Source organism: Mesoplodon bidens, assembly GCF_964165515.1.
Source record: "Mesoplodon bidens genome assembly, chromosome: 13".
Classification (NCBI taxonomy): Eukaryota; Metazoa; Chordata; class Mammalia; order Artiodactyla; family Ziphiidae; genus Mesoplodon; species Mesoplodon bidens.
In genome coordinates this window covers 31205461-31222343 of record NC_138169.1, presented here as the reverse complement: position 1 = coordinate 31222343, position 16883 = coordinate 31205461, and the positions used below count along the sequence as shown (strand labels likewise).

At 50.4% G+C, this 16883-nt stretch overlaps 1 protein-coding gene across 6 annotated transcripts in view; it reads left to right on the top strand.

Annotated features, from left to right (window-relative positions):
• The window catches only part of MTCL1 (microtubule crosslinking factor 1), a 126528-nt gene that overhangs the window by 67812 nt on the left and 41833 nt on the right, over window positions 1–16883 (top strand). For 4 of the 6 annotated variants that reach the window (XM_081252451.1, XM_081252447.1, XM_081252446.1 and 1 more), the window contains exons 4-7: window positions 6411–6470; window positions 7586–7660; window positions 11779–13053; window positions 14111–14266. In XM_081252451.1, the coding sequence (XP_081108577.1) occupies window positions 6411–6470; window positions 7586–7660; window positions 11779–13053; window positions 14111–14266 (1566 nt within the window). The remainder of the gene's footprint in view (window positions 1–6410; window positions 6471–7585; window positions 7661–11778; window positions 13054–14110; window positions 14267–16883) is intronic. The other 2 variants (XM_081252448.1, XM_081252450.1) reach the window with 1 other exon arrangement.

The window sequence follows — 16883 nt, the reverse complement described above, 5'->3', positions numbered from 1 at the left end:
TGGTCTTCCAGCAGTCATGATTTTTCATGTTTCTTTTCACGTATTAATAATAATTGGTAGTTTTACTTTACCATCTCTATTTTGTGATGTCTGGTTGAGAGTACTGTGCTGTGACATGGTTTAACCAGCAGTTTTCTGATTACTGGGCCTCCAGACACGTGTCTCTAAGGTTTAAAATGAATCCACCAGCCCTATTGCAAATCATGTTATATGTCACAGTCCCCAAATTTGCATGAGCAGCGACTTGTCATTTTTATCATCATGTTCTTTCTCCTCCCAGGAGAAAGTGGCGTCTGATAGGCTGGGTGTGCTGGCGGTCCCCATCCGTCCGAGTGGGCCTCGTGGCCCTGGACGGTGTGGCGTGTGGCCGGGCAGCTGCTCCCCTGGCCTCCCGCTCTGCGTCTTGGCTGAGGGATCCCCACCCAGCTCCGACTCTGATGGCTGTACCTTTCTTCTGCCGAAGCGGCTCAGTATAACTTTCCTCCTCTTCTCCTCATTTACCTTGTGGTATTTTGTCCTCTGATAACAAGTTTTCTGTCTTTTCCAAATAAGGACTTTTGCTCTCTGCAGCCTCAGATCCTTCAGAAATCATCAAGAGCGCCAGCAAATATTTCACTGCTTCGAGGTACCTCGTGAATTTAGCAGTTTGCAACCATTCCTGTAATAGTCCTTGGTGCTCTTTTGCTAAAGAAAGGAGAGACTAGTTGGATGAAAAAACCCCAGCCATTTGGGGCTCAGAAGCCTCAAGAAGACAAAAAGAAAACCAGACCAAATGGGGAGATTGGGCTGTTGGGCCTGGAGCGTGGCTCTGAGGATCAGAGGGCTAGGAGTCAGGGTCAGGCTGGTGCCCCACCTCCAAGTTGGGGGACCTTGAAACATGACCTGACTTCTGTGTCTTCTTGTCTGTTAACCAGTGATAAGAGCATATCATATACCTCATATATCTCGGGGCTCTGTGAGAAGTAAATTAGGTTACATGTATGGAGAAAGTTCAGCATCCGGCCTGACACGAGTAAGTATCCAGCAAGAGGCAGTTGTTAATATCGGAACTATCCTCCCAGGCAGGCCGAGGAGAAAGGTGTCCTTCCCACTGCGGCCTTGGAGGGTTTTCCACAGAATCCCAGGGGCTTTTGTGTATTGGAGCCGGCAGTGTAACTGTGGTGCAGCTAACTTCAGCAGAGTGAAGGAACCAGTCTCCCTGGGAGATGTGTAGGGGCCAGTGGAGAAGACGAAAGGGAAGGAGACGTCTGCCAGCCGGGACCTCGTGCTTCCGGCTGGAGAACCTGGTTAATCCCTTTCCTTCACATCTCTTAACATAACGAGAACTGTAATGTGGGTTAAATGAATCCTGGTAATGTCCTCCTAAAAGGAAGAAGATCTAGGCACCTTCATTTTCTTATTCTGATGGTATAACTGTGTGCTGCACATCAGCCCCCCAAATCCAAACAACTTTCTAAATAATAAGAATCTGTAAGAATTCTGAAATCTTCTGCTTCCATCCCTACTCTTTCCCATACTGACCCATGATTTACAGCATTCTAAATTTCATCTGCCTTTTTTTTTTTTTAATTTATTTATTTATTAATTTATTTTTGGCTGTGTTGTGTCTTCGTTTCTGTGCCAGGGCTTTCTCTAGTTGTGGCAAGTGTGGGCTGTCTGCCTCCTTTTACCCCCAATCTAAATTTTAAGCCCAAAGCCTGTCTCTGAAACGTTGTAGCAATTGAGAGCTTGTTAGTTTTTCTGAAATTGCTTGGAAGAAACTGGCTCACTTAAAGTAGGAAGTGTTAAGAATTGACGTTCAAGTCCAAATTGCCTAACTTCATGTTTTATTTAATCACATTCAGTACTCAGCAAATGCATCAGCGTAGATGGATTCAATTTGGATTCAAACTCAATTTTTTCCCCTTCTCAGTAGGAATTGAGAGTTGATTTGCTGGCAGTTGGCCAGACTATAAAGGAAGAGTGGATTAAATCACAGGGGAGCCGCCCTTCTGGGTTGTGTTTATTTGATAGTCAGCATTCACCCCTTTCCTTACTGTTTCTTGGTAGAGACACTCCACTGGATCTGAGTCATCCAGAGGGGTGAACCGGCCATGATGCTCATACAATTCCTCCTGTACCCAGGGTCCCCAGCCAGTGCACCCAGAGCACAGATCTCTGCCTGGGCGAGACTCGAGGCGCAAGCGCAGAGGGGCCTGCACCCCGGCCGGGGGCTCAGGATGGCTTGGCACCTGCCTGCAGTGCCGTGGGGTACCTGGCCGGTTCCTGCTACCCTCAGGGGGCTTCCTGGTCTTTTTCACCAACCGTATATGTACCAGTCATACCTCAAGGACCAGACTAATAAAAACTTATGGAAAGAGACCCAAAAGTTGGCAGATAACTTCTAATGAAGCGCTACTGAAACCCTACGTAAGACATCAGCGATAGCCTCTTTCCTCTGACCTCTTTTCAAACGGATTCTAATTTCCTGTTTTTTTGTTTTTTTTTAATTGCAGAGGAAATAGTGTTCACTGTAGATAATTTGGAGACTTTGAAAAGCCACAAAAAAGAAAATTATTGACTCACTCATAATTCTATCATCCAAAGAGGATCACTATTAACATTCTGATATACATTTCTCTAGTTTACTTTTCTCACATACACATGTAATGCATATGCATACTTTAAAAAAATTTTTATTGGAGTATAATTGCTTTACAATGTTGTGTTAGTTTCTGCTGTATAGCAAAGTGAATCAGTTATACGTATACGTATATCCCCTCTTTTTTGGATTTCTTTCTCATTTAGGTCAACACAGAGCATTGAGTTCCCTGTGCTGTACAGTAGGTTCTCATTAGTTATTTTATACATAGTATCAGTAGTGTATATTTGTAGATCCCCATCTCCCAATTCATCCCACCCCCCTTCCCCATATGCATACTTATAACTTATTAGATATAAAGTGAAGTCACAAAATACATGGTGTTTGTCATCTGCATTTTCCTTTTAATGTATTATGTTTCTGGAATCTTTAAGTATTCTTCAAAAACATCATTTTAATAACCTGCGTGGTATTCAGTTACTATTATAAAAGGCACTGTGATGAGCACTCTTGATTCATTCAAATCTTCGCACAGATCTCTGCGTTTTTCCTTAGGGTACGTTCCCAGAGGTGGGGTTCCTGGCTGACGATATATGCACTTGTCAGGCTGAGCTGCCCACTGGAAGTGCTATAGGACCCCCCGCCGGCCCCTGACTCATGCTGATCAGTGGGGGGCGGCTGCCTCTGGGGATACTTGCTAACGCTGGATGTCATACTTCTTTTGGTCCATAAATCTCGAAGTGAGAAACAATACCTTGTTTTAATGACTAGTCATCGTGTTTATTGGCCATTTGTTTATTTTCTTATTAAGATGGTTTTATTGCTTGCCAAATAGTATTCTTTTGTCTGTCTTGTGTTTGAAAAATCTTTTTTTCCATTTTATCATTTGCTTTTTAATACTGTAAGTGGTTTATTTTGATAATATAAAAATATTTTAATCTTATAAATCCACTCTATCTTTTCCTTGGATGTTTCAGCTTTTGTTTCTTGTATTTATAAAGTTCATGCCCCCAGAACAAATAGAAATTCATCTCTTTCTTTCTGGGATTTTGTGTGTGTGTGTGTGTGTGTGAGTGATTTCTACATTTAGATTTTTAAATCATCTGGAATTTTTAAAAATACATGGTATAGATCTATTTTTTTCTGATCCATAGATGAGGCTGTGCTCCAGTAAAACTTAGTCACAGAATAGGCTGTGGGTTCATTGGTCCTGATGGCCAAAGTTTGCCTATCCCTGATCTAGTTGAATTTTTAATCTTTTTGTCAAGTCCATCCTCTTATCTCCCTTACAAATATACAAAAAGTATGTGTGTGTGTATGTATATATACTCACACACACACATACTTTTTGTGTGTATATATGTTGCACTATGTATATATGGAGACAGAGAGGAGTTTGGTTAAAATGACTTATAAAATTATTTGGGAAAAATGTGACATCTTTGTAACATAGGTCTTCCTATCAGACAACATCTAGCATTCATTTATGTCCATCACCAAAGTTTTATGGTTTCTTAATTGCTGGTTAATCTCAATCCTTGCAGTGCTTTTTGTTGTAGTTGCCACTGTGGCTGAGATCTGTGTCGGGGGTCCTACAAACTCTCCTGCCTGTTCCCTGATTTGCTAGAAGGATCACAGGACTCAGGCAGTTTTGTTCAGGGCAGGGCAAGGGAAAAAGACACCCGGGCGGGTCAGAGGAATCTGTGCCCGGGCCCCTCCAGCAGGAGCTCCCCCAGAAAGCGCCCCTTCCTCCAGCACCGAAATGCAGCAGCCGTGATTCTGCATAGATTTTCAGAAACTTCTGTCTCCACTTCTAGCTTTCCTCTGGCTTCCAGACAGTTTTCTTTCAGCAAGTGCAGAATCTGTTTTCTGTTCCTTGGAAGATGTGATGCGGGAGGGCGGCTTGCAGAAGGCTGGCTTGCTGCAGTCACTGTGGGCCCTGGTTGCGACCACAGTCCCAGAATTAAACCCCTCAGGCTGAAGCCTTGGGAACAGCCTCTCTCCCTGATGCATTATTGTAACTCTTCTCTATAGTGAATCCTACTCAGCTCATTCAGATCAAAGAAACTCCTTCACTGCAGCGTGAAGAATCTTGGAAAACCTACTTACAGTGGGTGCAAAAACTCAAGCCCTTCTTAAGACAGGCTCAACTTCACCTGTTGGAGGAGATGGTGGTTCTCTTTGTAGTCTGACCCTGCTTTTACAAAAAAAAGCTAAAGGAAAGAAAGCCACTTCTGCAGCTGGGGTTTAGGGACAAGCCTCCACCCGCCTTGGCTGGCCGGGGAGCGCCCACACCCCATGCTGACTCTCTACTTTCTCATCCCTTCTCTCAGTTACCTTTTTCCCCCGGCCTCCAGCCTCTGAGAGGCTCAGGGGCAGCTAGAATTTCAGTTGTTTCTTAATCCTGAAATTCATCCAATAAATGGCACGGTCTAACCTTCTGACATCCAGACACTGTAATGCACACAGAACTGAGTGAATTAACGTTAAGATCTGATGTCATGGAGGCGACTTGCAGAAGAGCCTCCTTCCCAGGCTGGGCGGTGTGCGGGGTGCAGCAAAGGTACGGAGCAGAGAGGGCACTGCCCCTCTCTGGGTCGGCTCCCAGGGGACCCTGGTCCCCCTCATTCAGGTGAAGCTGCAGAGGGGAGGGGGTGGCGTGGGGGGAGTCTCTTAACTTTCCAAACTGCTTTCTTCTAACTTGTGCTGTGATTACACCCATCCTTTCAGGTTTCAAGTTCCTTTGTCTTCCCTTCAGAGCTTCTGGCTCTCCTTCCAACCGTTCTTTCTGTCTCCGCACTTGGCGTGAGCAGGAACTGCCATGCCTCCCTGTGCTCCTGTCTCAGACATCTCTTGGCCCTTTGATTTACTTCAGACACACTTCTTGCCCATAGCAGGCAAAGGTGCGCTGTAACGCATGTAAAACTAGGCCGGGACCCAGCCTGGCCGCTTCCCACATGAAGAAATGATGAACTCGCTAAGACCTAAGAGGTATGTTTAATCAGGAATTGGCGTGGGTTCGTGGAGAATGTCGCAACCTGGATTCGCCGTAAACAAGGGCCACCGTCTCTCCCTCCTACCACTTTTTACCTCACTGCTTACCACAGGTACTCAGGAAATGGCAATTAATTTTGATATTAGCCCAAACAAAACATAATTAGGAAGGTAAGGCAGCTCCAGAAACATTACATATTTTTTACCCAAAACTTCCCACCCTCTTCCTTTTCCCGTCTCCCGTCCACAGTCACAATGACCCAAGACTCCCTCCTTCATGAAACTGAAGGATTGGGGAAAACCCCAAATCCAATAATCAGGACTTAAAGCCTCTCAGGATGCGAAGACCTCCCTGAGCTCACCCAGCTCCCTTTACTGTGTTGTGTTGTATTCTTTTGTATTTATATTTACATACTTTTTTGGCTGTGCCGCGTGGCTTGTGGGATCTTAGTTCCCTGACCAGGGATTGAATCCAGGCCACGGCAGTGAAAGCTCAGAGTCCTAACCACTGGACCCACTAGGGAATTCCCCCAACTGCCTTTATATTGTTGACTCTAGTTTGTTTCTTTTTTGTTTTTGTTTTTTTTGGTTTGCCAGGTTTTGGTTTTTTTTTTTTTTTTTTTACAACTTTATTGGAGTATAATTGCTTCACAATGGATTTTATTGGAGTATAATTGCTTCACAATGGTGTACTAGTTTGTTTCTTGATTCCAGTGACAAAAAGAGCCTCCGTCCACTGTGTGTGTCCCCTCCCAGTGGGGACCTGCCACCTAGTGCCGGCTCCCACGTGTGACCACCCCCCTCCGTAACAGAATGTCACCTGGATCTATTTCAGAGTTCCCTGAAGAGAAGAGGCAGCCGGGAAATGTACAAAGAAAAGAAAGCCTTCACTCAGGTAAGCAGAGTTCCACTCTCATGTTACGACGTCTCCTCATTTTGAATTTTCTCAAGTGTTAGTGTCACCTTCAATATCTTCAAAGAAACATGAGCTGCCCAAACATCTGGACTCATCCAGAGCCTCTGTGGGGTGAAAACTGTCTTCCCAAACCAGCAGCTCTTTTGTTTCTCGCACCGATCAGCTGGTGGTTTCTTCAAGAAGGAGAGGAGCAAACTGGCTTCCTGAGCAGCATAATTGCGTGCCGTTCAGGCAGGGCTCTGCTGTGCTCACGGCTGGTAGCAGGCGCTCTGGCCTTCGAAGACATTCACGCAGTAAAGTAGTAAAATAGCACAGCTGCTGTTGTGTCGGGTCATCCGTAAAAGCATCGTTTTGAGTGTTGGGTTTTTTTTTTTTAATGCACAAACTGAAGGGTGTCTTAAATTTTCCTAATTGAAAACAAGGTGTTCTCTCCAAGGTGGTAAGAGTGGGGCCCTTTCTGTGCACATGGCACGTGGCCTTCTGAACACTCGCTTTTCTGGATTCCTTCTTTAAAAAAAAACAAAAAAAAAATGCTGCTAGTATTAGGTGCTGGCGAGAACAAGGCATTATTGGGGTGTCAGTTTCCTGAGCTCTCAGAGCGAGGACTAATTAGAGAGATGCAGTAAGTCCAGGAAACTATGAGCTCTGAGACCCGGGGCCGGCCTCCCTGTGAATCCCACACCTGATTCCCTTTGCTTTCTCCCCTCTCCAAAGTCCCCCATCCCCAGAGCAGCCTTCACGGAGGGCCTGGCTGCGTGAGCTGGAGGAATGCCAGAGGTTAACTGTTCTCCACGTCTCTGCTCCCCAAATCTCACTTTGGAATCCACTAAGAAGGGCGACATTAAAATCTGTCGTCCCCACTACTGGGAGCTTCAACCCCCTTGGGCTTTGAGTCTGTTGCAACGTACTGGCTCCTGACCAGGCAAGAGCTTCTCTTTAAAAGGGTCATCTCTACCCATCGCGGGATGGACAGCGTGCAGTGCACTCACCCGAGGGTCAGTCAGGCTGGGGACAGGAGAGGGGAGACCCGGGCTCGGGAGCAGGTTAAGTGCCCAGCCTGCGGGATCGTTGAGCAAGGAGTTTCTGTCTGGCAGAGCGGTGGAACGGAGCGCCTTGGGAACTGCAGGTCTGCAGCCAGAACTCAGAGGAAACTGGCGCCCTGGCGCAAGGTAGGCGCACGCGCAGTCAGCGCTGGGGGGCTGACCAGACGGCAGACTTGCAAGCCAAAGAATATATACCCGTAGCGATATATTTCTGTCGCTTGTCAAGGCCTTTCCGCTGGTGGTGGCGGCGGTGGCCCTGTGTGTGTCCTCACCTCCATGCCCGGCTTGCCTTCTCTGCCTGCACCAGGTGTGTCACGTGGGAAGGTTACTGGACCTGCTTTCATGCTGCATTCCTGGAGCTATCGGACCATCTCCTGAAACCAGAGCCTGAGATCAGCCTAGACCCCTCCCCTGGAGTCTTGGCTGAGTTTTAGAAAGTCTTCAGTTACAAGATAAGATGGGTATCCAGCCCGTGCTGCTTTAGCTGAGGCTGTGATTCCCCATCTTATTAGAAGGAGTTGGCTTCCCGCCCCAGACTAGGCTGAGTCCAGCTCCCCGCACACCCACCCCCCAAAACACCGCTCCAGCCGCCTCCACTGAGTGAGGAAGTCTGATCCCTTTGTTAAAGCCACATACTCCCTTGGCTCCAAAGATGGCCTTTCTGTCAAAAACTGCATTAGTCTTGGTTTAGTCAGGCCTAGTAATGCATGGGTGTTGCATAGAAATGAAGTATGCTTTAATCATCTATTAGAATTTCTCGTATGTGGGTAGTTTCTTTAAGGAACAGGAAGGCTTTTTGGATATTTGATCAATCCTCAGGTAATCTATGAATTGGACGCTCACTAGGGTATATCATAGAATCTTTTTTTTTTAAATTTATTTATTTTTGGCTGTGTTGAGTCTTCATTGCTGCAAGCAGGCTTTCTCTAGTTGCGGCAAGTGGGCTTCTCATTGCGGTGGCTTCTCTTGTGCAGCACGGGCTTTAGGTGCACGAGCTTCAGTAGTTGTGGCTCGCGGGCTCTAGAGCACAGGCTCAGTAGTTGTGGCACGCGGGCTTAGTTGCTCCACGGCATGTGGGATCTTCTCGGACCAGGGCTCGAACCCATGTCCCCTGCATTGGCAGGTGGATTCATAACGACTGTGCCACCAGGGAAGCCCTATCATAGAATCTTGTTTCTTTACCTGACCTGGGTTTAAGTTCAAGGAGACAGAGAAGGATGGTTGTAGTTTATAATCAGACTGTGGGGAATGGCGGGGTGGGGGGCGATGGTGTGAGGTTTTTAGAAATCAAGGTGATTTGAGGGCTCTCTGGGTTTTTTTTACCTGTATAAGGGGGGTGCAGATGAGTACTTACAACCAAGTACAGAACCCGTGGGGGAGGCCCAGTCTCCATGTGCCTCTCGTGTGCCTTCCCCGATTTCTCAGTTCAACTTTTGGGGGAAACCCTCAGGAGAGATGGCCTGAGACCCTCTGATCTTGGTTTGAGACAAAAGCATCCTGAACTGTGCAGGTGACTCTGCCCCTTGGCCTCCACCGTCTCAAGGCCTCACCAGTTGTGAGTTTCCAGGGAAGTAGGGTCAGGACACTGGTCACAGCTGGGGCCCTGCCTATTCCTGGGTCCGCCCAGGCTTGAGTCCTGGGCTGGAGGTGGAGTTCCCTTGTGGCTGGTAACATTCTCCTCTCCGATCTCCGCGTCTGTCCCCAGGCACGAAGGTGAATTTCTGTGCTTCCGGGGAGATAGGATCGTTTAGGTGATTTTGCACACAGGACAAACACTGGCTATCAAGTTAATGATGGGGCTAAGGGTCTTCCTATCCCAGACTTGTCACCCCCAAACTGATTCATTTACAACGTATTGACTATCTGTCTCCACTGATATGTATTTTAGTTTATTCAAACTCCATTCCTTCCTGTGACAACAAAGACCTCTCTGTGTATTTGGATACAATAGATTTCTTACAAATCTATGTTTACCAAAAATTGAAAAGATGCTTTTGATTGTTCTACTCTCAAAAGTTGTAGGAAACTGGGTTGTTTAACATGCCAATTTCTGGTACATAGTAGGTATTCAATATTTACCGAAGGAATGAATGAATCCACAAATAAGTATGCTTTTCCCCTTAGGATTAAATATAGTATGTCTTTTACAGCCTGTGTATTCTATGTAGGCCCTTTAAAAATATATATCATTACCCCAGCAGTGATAACCCATCTTGCTCCACTGAGCAGGGCAGACAGCTTTATTTCCAGTTAGTCACAGAAACCCTTGTTATGTCTCCCTAACCAAAAACAACCCAGATCCTTAATGTGATAAGTTCTTAGATCACGAAGACCGTGCTCTCCTCCCAGTGACATTTATATATAACTCTCCTGATGTGCGAACAGGGAAAAATAAAAATAAAAAACAGAATTACTGGCTCCTTTTCCCCAAATTAATTGAGTTTCAGACAAAGCAGAAGGTTGGCTTCAGCATGCTAGAGTGTGGAGATTGACCACACACAAACCGGTCAGCTATATGCTGTTCCTTCTGACCTTCACAACGACCTTGATTGAGTTGAGGGTTCTGCTTTGGACAAAAGGGGCCGGTTCCCCAGGGCTCTGCGCTCAGCCCCTGGTGCCATGGATAGAAGGAGTGGGACCGGTAGGCCCTCTGCTAAGAGGTGGCGTGAGAGATAGTCCCTCAGAGGGTGCGCGGGCAGCACCAGGGCTGCTTTCCATGTGGTTCTGGCTCACAGCTGGCCTGTGATTCTTCTTTGAATCTTACCTGTCACTCTGCTTTTCTTTCCTTCCATGGGTTTGTGGCTCGGGCAGGAGGGGTCTAGGGGTGGAAGGAGGAAAGGTGCGGGCACCCGGGGAGGTGTTTCTATGTCTTTGTGCCCAATGGTAAGCGAGCGGCAAGAACAGGGCGGAGAATGAGCCACGTTCTCCGAGGATGAAGCTGCGCCAGCCCTGCTGGCCTGTTTGCGCACAAGTGATCTGGAAGAGTCATCCTCCCCCCGGGGGCTGACTTGCCATGGAGATTGGTTTGATGACTCTCCCTCCCCTGGGTTGATGGGGTGTGACCACCACCCAGCGCATCACTGAATTTGTGTGGCAGGGGGAGCCTTTGCCTAAGTCTTTGTCCCCATGACAGCCTTTTGAAACTTGGTAGCCAGTCACAGAGGAATGATTCATGAAATTGGTCCCTGTTGCCAGCCACTGAATATGAAGAGTTCATGCAGCTTCAGGGCATTGAGACCTGCGCTGCGAAGGCAGAGTCCACTTTCCAGTTGGTCCAGAAACTGCCTTCTTGACCTCAGCCGAGCAGTGTGGGCTTTTAGTAGCCGCGAGCCTGCTCCGGTGACCCTCCAGAATCCTCTGGGATCCCGATGACCACCACTTCTCAGGTTTTAAACCACTTAACACCTTGCCTTGGGTTTCTGAGTTTAATTTCCTGCTGTGTTACAGCCACTAAAGGCGCAGAACGTAACCAAACTCAAGTTCGCATGGGGAGAGGAGGTGCGAGTCACCCGGGCTTAGGTTTGCAGTAACCATTTCATACTAACCGTCAGAGCTTGGTACTTACTGTGCAACTCGGCTTCCAAAGCACCCTCATGCCCATCATCTCGTGATTTGTCCTCATGCCATCTCTGTGATTCGTTGGGGGAGGGGAGGCAGGGGAGGAGGAGAGTTGGGTTGCCGTGTCTCAGGTTCCAGCAAAGCCGGGCTCTGATTTGGGGTCACCTGGCCTCCCCATCCTGTTAATACCTGTGAGGTGCTGGCCCGCCCCTCTGATGAGGTAGGAGGTAAGTGGCAACAGGTGGAAGTGGCCACAGAGGCCTGTCTACCTGCCGCAGGCTGAGCAAGGGGTCTGGGGTCTCTCACTGGTCAGGGTGGACCCACAAAGTAACGGGGGGCGGAGGTGGGGGTCGCCGTGTTGCTGACGGGGCTGGGTTTCATCTCATTCACTCCTCTCCACTCATCTCCTGGGTGATGGTTTTCATGTGCACGTTTTTCCAAACTAATTGTTTGGTTTCCTTTGTTCTGTGACAAAGCCACCACCAGCAGTCCCTGGTGCCCCCGTGAAAGCCCCGGGCTCACCCTGGCTCTGTTGTGGTCCCTCTAACGAGCAACTCCACGCACTGACGGGAAGATCGGTGTTTTGTGTGTGCGTGTGTTGGGGGCGAGGTGCGAGGGAAATCGTCACAAACAAGAACATTAGGTATTTTCAAGTAACCGTCCTCTGGGCTGCTCTCTCCTGGCAGGATGACAGCGCCGACTTGAGGTGCCAGCTCCAGTTTGCCAAAGAGGAGGGCTCGCTGATGCTCAGGAAGATGGCCAAGCTGGGGCGGGAGAAGGACGGGCTGGAACAGGAGCTGCAGAGGTACAAGGCCCTCTACGGGGACGTGGACAGTCCGCTCCCCACAGGGGAGGCCGGCGGGCCGCCCAGCACTCGGGAGGCCGAGCTGAAGCTGCGGCTAAAGCTGGTGGAGGAGGAAGCCAGCATCTTGGGCCGGAAGATCGTGGAGCTGGAGGTGGAGAACCGGGGCCTCAAGGCGGAGATGGAGGACCTGCGGGGCCAGCACGAGCGCGACGCCACGGGCCGGGAGCCCCTGCCCGGCGTTCCGACCTCGCCCTTCGGGGACTCCCTGGAGTCCTCCGCAGAGCTGCGCCGGCACCTGCAGTTCGTGGAGGAGGAGGCGGAGCTGCTGCGGAGGTCCATCTCCGAGATCGAGGACCACAACCGACAGCTGACCCACGAGCTGAGCAAGTTCAAGTTCGAGCCGCGGCCGGAGCCCGCGTGGCCGGCGGGGGGCGCGGACGGCGGGGCGCCCCTGCAGGACGAGCTCCAAGCGGCGCGGCTGCAGATCAGCGAGCTGAGTGGGAAGGTGTTGACGCTGCAGCATGAGAACCAGGCGCTGCTGTTGGGCGCCCCACGCTGTGACCCGGCCGCGCCCCAGGGCCCGCGCGCCCCAAGCCCCCGCGACAGCGACGCTGATAGCGACGCGGGCAAGAAAGAGAGCGACGGGGAGGACGGCCGCGTGCTGCAGCCCCGGCGGGAGGGTCCCATCGGCGGCGAGAGCGACTCGGAGGAGACCTTCGAGAAGACGTCGGGCTTCGGCAGCGGGAAGCCATCGGAGGCTGGTGAGTGCCCGGCAGAGCTGCTCCACGCTCGGGAGGACTCGGAGCGCCTGGCGAGCCTCAGGCACGAGGCCGAGCGGCTGCAGCGGACCGTGGAGAGCATCATCACCGACACCGACGGCTTCACGGACACGCCGTTGCAGGGCGATGGGGCCCTGTCGGGAGCCGGCGTCCAGGGCACCAAGGAGGAGCCCCAGCTGCTGGGGACCCTCAATGCGAGGATGAAGGCCTTCAGGAAGGAGCTCCAGGCCTTCCTGGAGCAGGTGGAGCGGCTGGGGGAGGGCCTGTCCCCTCTGCCCCACCTCACCGAGTCTTCCAGCTTCCTGTCCTCTGTGACCTCCGTGTCCCGGGACTCCCCCGTCGGGAACCTGGGGAAGGAGCTGGGCCCGGGCCTGCAGGTAAGGGGGCTCCCGGCTCTGCCTCCCTGCTCCCTCCTCCTCCTCCTCGCTGGCCTTGCCGCACTCCAGCTCATCCTGCTCACGGCTGCTTGGTTATGATCGCAAACCTGCATTGTACTAAAGCCTCAAGTTTCAACCAAAACCTTTCTATTGGTTGGGTTTCTCCTTTTTTTTTTTTTTTCTTTACCTGCACCCCCCCCCCCCCGCCCCAGTTTGGTTTGGTTTGGTTTAGCTCTCTTTTGTCGCCTTCTTTCCCCCTTTTCCTCTTATTTTTAACTGCGCCGCCACTGCTCTTAGCTGAGAGCTCCTCCCTCTTGACACAAGGCTAATCCTGCTGGCAGCGCTAGGATCGTCGCAGTCTGTCCCTTCTTTTTTGTTTTGGCGTTCCGAACGACCAGCCATCCCAACGAAGAAGCAAGGAGGAGTTTAAGACGCAGTGCAAACGCTCTTCACGGTCAGGATAATTAGCGGACTTCCTGGGAGCGCGTGCGTCCCTGCCTGGGTTCACTGCCCCAGGGACAGTCCAGCCCTGAAGGCCGTAGGCAGCCAGCCCACCCGCTCCCTCTGCGACATAGCCCGGCCGGGCGAGGAGCGCGGCGGAGAACCCCCGGAGCAGCGGGCGGCGAGTGGAGTAGCCCCGGGACTGCTCTCGTGTGCGCCGCCGCCCTGGACTGTGGCTTTCGCTGCGTGACCACAGAGAGGAAGCAGCAGGAGCCTTGTTTCCGTATCCTTCGTGGGTAGTGCGCTTGCGGGCGAGTCTGACTCATGCGTCCCCATCGCATGCGCCTCATAACCAGCGTGCTGCCTTCTCCCTCTTTCTCTTTGCTTTTCAGATCTCTCAGCCCGCCATTTTGCTCAGCCTCATCTTGGCTCTGTTCTCTTCTCTCTCTGAGGCCGCTGTGTTTACGTTGTTTTCTCTGGTCATGCTTTTCCTCATCCCGTAGTTTTCCAGCCGTCTGTCTACCTTCCCCACCCCACCCTGCCCTCTCGTCCTTTGTGTTTTGTTTAAAGTTTTAAAACAAAAACAAAAAACAAATCCCTCCCGTGCACCTAACAGTCCAAACTGAGAGATCAGCTGGAGTGGCAGCCCGGGCAGGAGCGAGGGGAGGAGCGGGGGCCCCTGCATCTCCGAGACACACGGGAGCTGCACCGTCGAGCGGACGGGGACGCGGGGAGCTGCCGGCCCGGAGCCCAGAGCTGCTTCAACCTGGAGGTCAGCAGGGGCGGGTCCCAGTGGCCACGCCCCCTCCCCTCCTACCCCTCCTTTGCCGTGTGTCGGTGTGAGGGTTCCTACCTGGGTCCGAGGCCCCTATGGAACGGGGTGGGGGGCGATGTGGAACCAGGGGAGACTTAACTGAATCAGAATCCATTGCATGCAACTGAACTGAGGGGTCCGTACAGGGTGAGGGCAGGGGCACTGGTTCTCCTGGGTCCCCTGGCAAAGCGTATGAGACCGACGGGTGAGTGCTCTGTGGCTTCTTGTCAGGCAGTAAGGAAAGCAGGACTGAAAACCGAGCATGTCCCTCCTGTGTCTTGTGGGCCCGCCCCGCGTTTTCCATGCCGGTGCTCCAGTCCGTAGGGCAGAATCAGGGATGCTCTCCTGACCCGGCGGCTCTTCAGCAGTCTGTTGTCATAGCAACCCATGTCCACAAAGCTCGCAGCCACCACAAATACTCCATTGTATGCAACAGTTGTCCTCTCAGTGAATGCTCTTCCCTGCAAGTAATTCGACCCAGTACAGAAGGACAGGTGGCCCCGAGGAGTGAGTGTCTGGCCCTGGTACTGCCCATTGAGGCAGGTTACTGCAGGGTTAGAGCCGCATGTTCTGCATTAGGAAAGGTCAGGATGAAGGGTCTTCAGTCATCAGTCCCAGCGGGGATGTTACCATTCAGCTCTGAGGCATCATAGCAGTTCCCAAAAGGCAGGGGAGAGGACGAGGAGTGTTGCGGCTCCTGTAGCTGGTACCGATTTTCTTTTTTTTCCTGTATGATTTTATAACTATAAATGCACAGCAAAAATGAGCAAAAACTACTCAATCAGAGTACATCAAATGATGGGACACATAAGGCCACGACCAGCCTGTCTGCATCCTGTCCTGCACACAGGGTACTGGCACCAAAACCCATGGCCAGAGGCGGGGTGTCGACACCAGTTTTCTCTGCCCACCGTGGCCCTTCCTCGTTTTCCACGGGCTGCTCCCTGGTCCTGTCCCTGGAGCCCTCTTTGCTTTGATACACCGTTCAGGGCATGTCCCATGTAACTATGTCTGGTTCACTCTGGTGAGTGTCAGAGGGCTCCTCTCCACACGCCCCCCAGGCCCTGCTGGATCCTGCGGGAGTGATGAGTGTGCTCCTCGCTTGCCCAGACACGTGTGCTTTGCAGAGCTTCAGAAACTGGCAGTGGTTTTGGACAGAGGGAAATGCTTCGTTGAATCAAACAATGTTGTGGGAAAACTAAACCTTTGTAATAGGTCAATTAGCAGAGTTAGTTGTTGCCATGTGACTCAGGGTCACTGAACGTAGCTCAGAAGGGATCTTCAGACGAATCCCCTCATTGTGCAGATGAGAAGAAAGAGTGTGAAGCAGTGTCAGCAAATTCTCCCCACCCCCCAGCCGGCTGGTGGTGGAACTGGGTCCAGAACCATTTCCTCGGGCCTGGTCAGTCCTCTCCCCACCTGTGAGGAGTGCTGCCTGTACAGCAGGGACTGGTCCCCACTGGGCCTGGACACCTCCAACACGAGCCCTGTCTCCTTGGGGGCGGTATTTCCAAATGCAGATCACCCGGGGGACTAATTGTATGGCCAGCTATCTTGCCGTGGAATGTTTCTTCTTTTAAGCATCTGTCTGGTTTCCTTTAATTTTGTACATTTTAATGAGGAAGTGAAAAAACTCAAAGTGAAAGGCAAGGTCCAGGAGCATCGTTTTCTAGAAGGGGAAATAGAATTACTCAGGAGTTAAACATCCTTTGTTCTCATTTTTTATTCACCAAGGCATTTCACACAGAAGAGAAAACTCAGTTATGGGTGCAAACACATTGTATATTAAAATACTTTCTAAAAGATGAAACATATTCTAGGACCCCTCTGATGGCTCCATAGTTTTCCCTTTTATGAGAAGAGCCGCACGGAGATCGCTTGTAGGGTCTGGACTCAGTGGAGCTGCTGCGTCCCTGGGGTGGATATCACCCTGACAGACTGCTCAGTTTGGTCTTTGAATATTACTCTGGATTAAAGAATTGTACAATGGACAGTTCTAGGGAGCAGAACTCTTAAAACCTTTTAATGAAAATGTAACCGAATTCATTGCCAACAATTGCTTTCCTGTGAGGCTCTAATGGAAACAGTGCACAAAGCTTCCATCAGGTAGCAGGGAAGCCCAGCCAGAGAAGCTGCTCTGGGTTAAAGACACACATCACATGGTATGGGTGTCATTTCTGCTGTACAGCAAAGTGATTCAGTTATATATATTCTTTTTCATATTGTTCTCTGTTATGGTTTATCACAGGATATTGAATATAGTTCCCTGTGCTATACAGTAGGACCTTGTTTATCCATTCTATATACAGTAGTTTGCATCTGCTAATCCCAAACTCTCAATCCATCCCTCCCCCTTGTTAGCAGTTTTCTTTACTACCTCTTCCATTGCCCTTGAAATGACCATGGTTTGTCTGCATAGCCAACGACTCCTGTACACGTGTGAATTTCCTTCAGCTCCTGGCCCTTAGCTTCTCGGAGGGGGTGGTGGAGGGACTGATAGGACACCCAGGATCAGTGGCTTAAAAGAAGAAACAACTTTCTGAATTTAAGCTGGAGTTCAGAAAATTTCTCAATT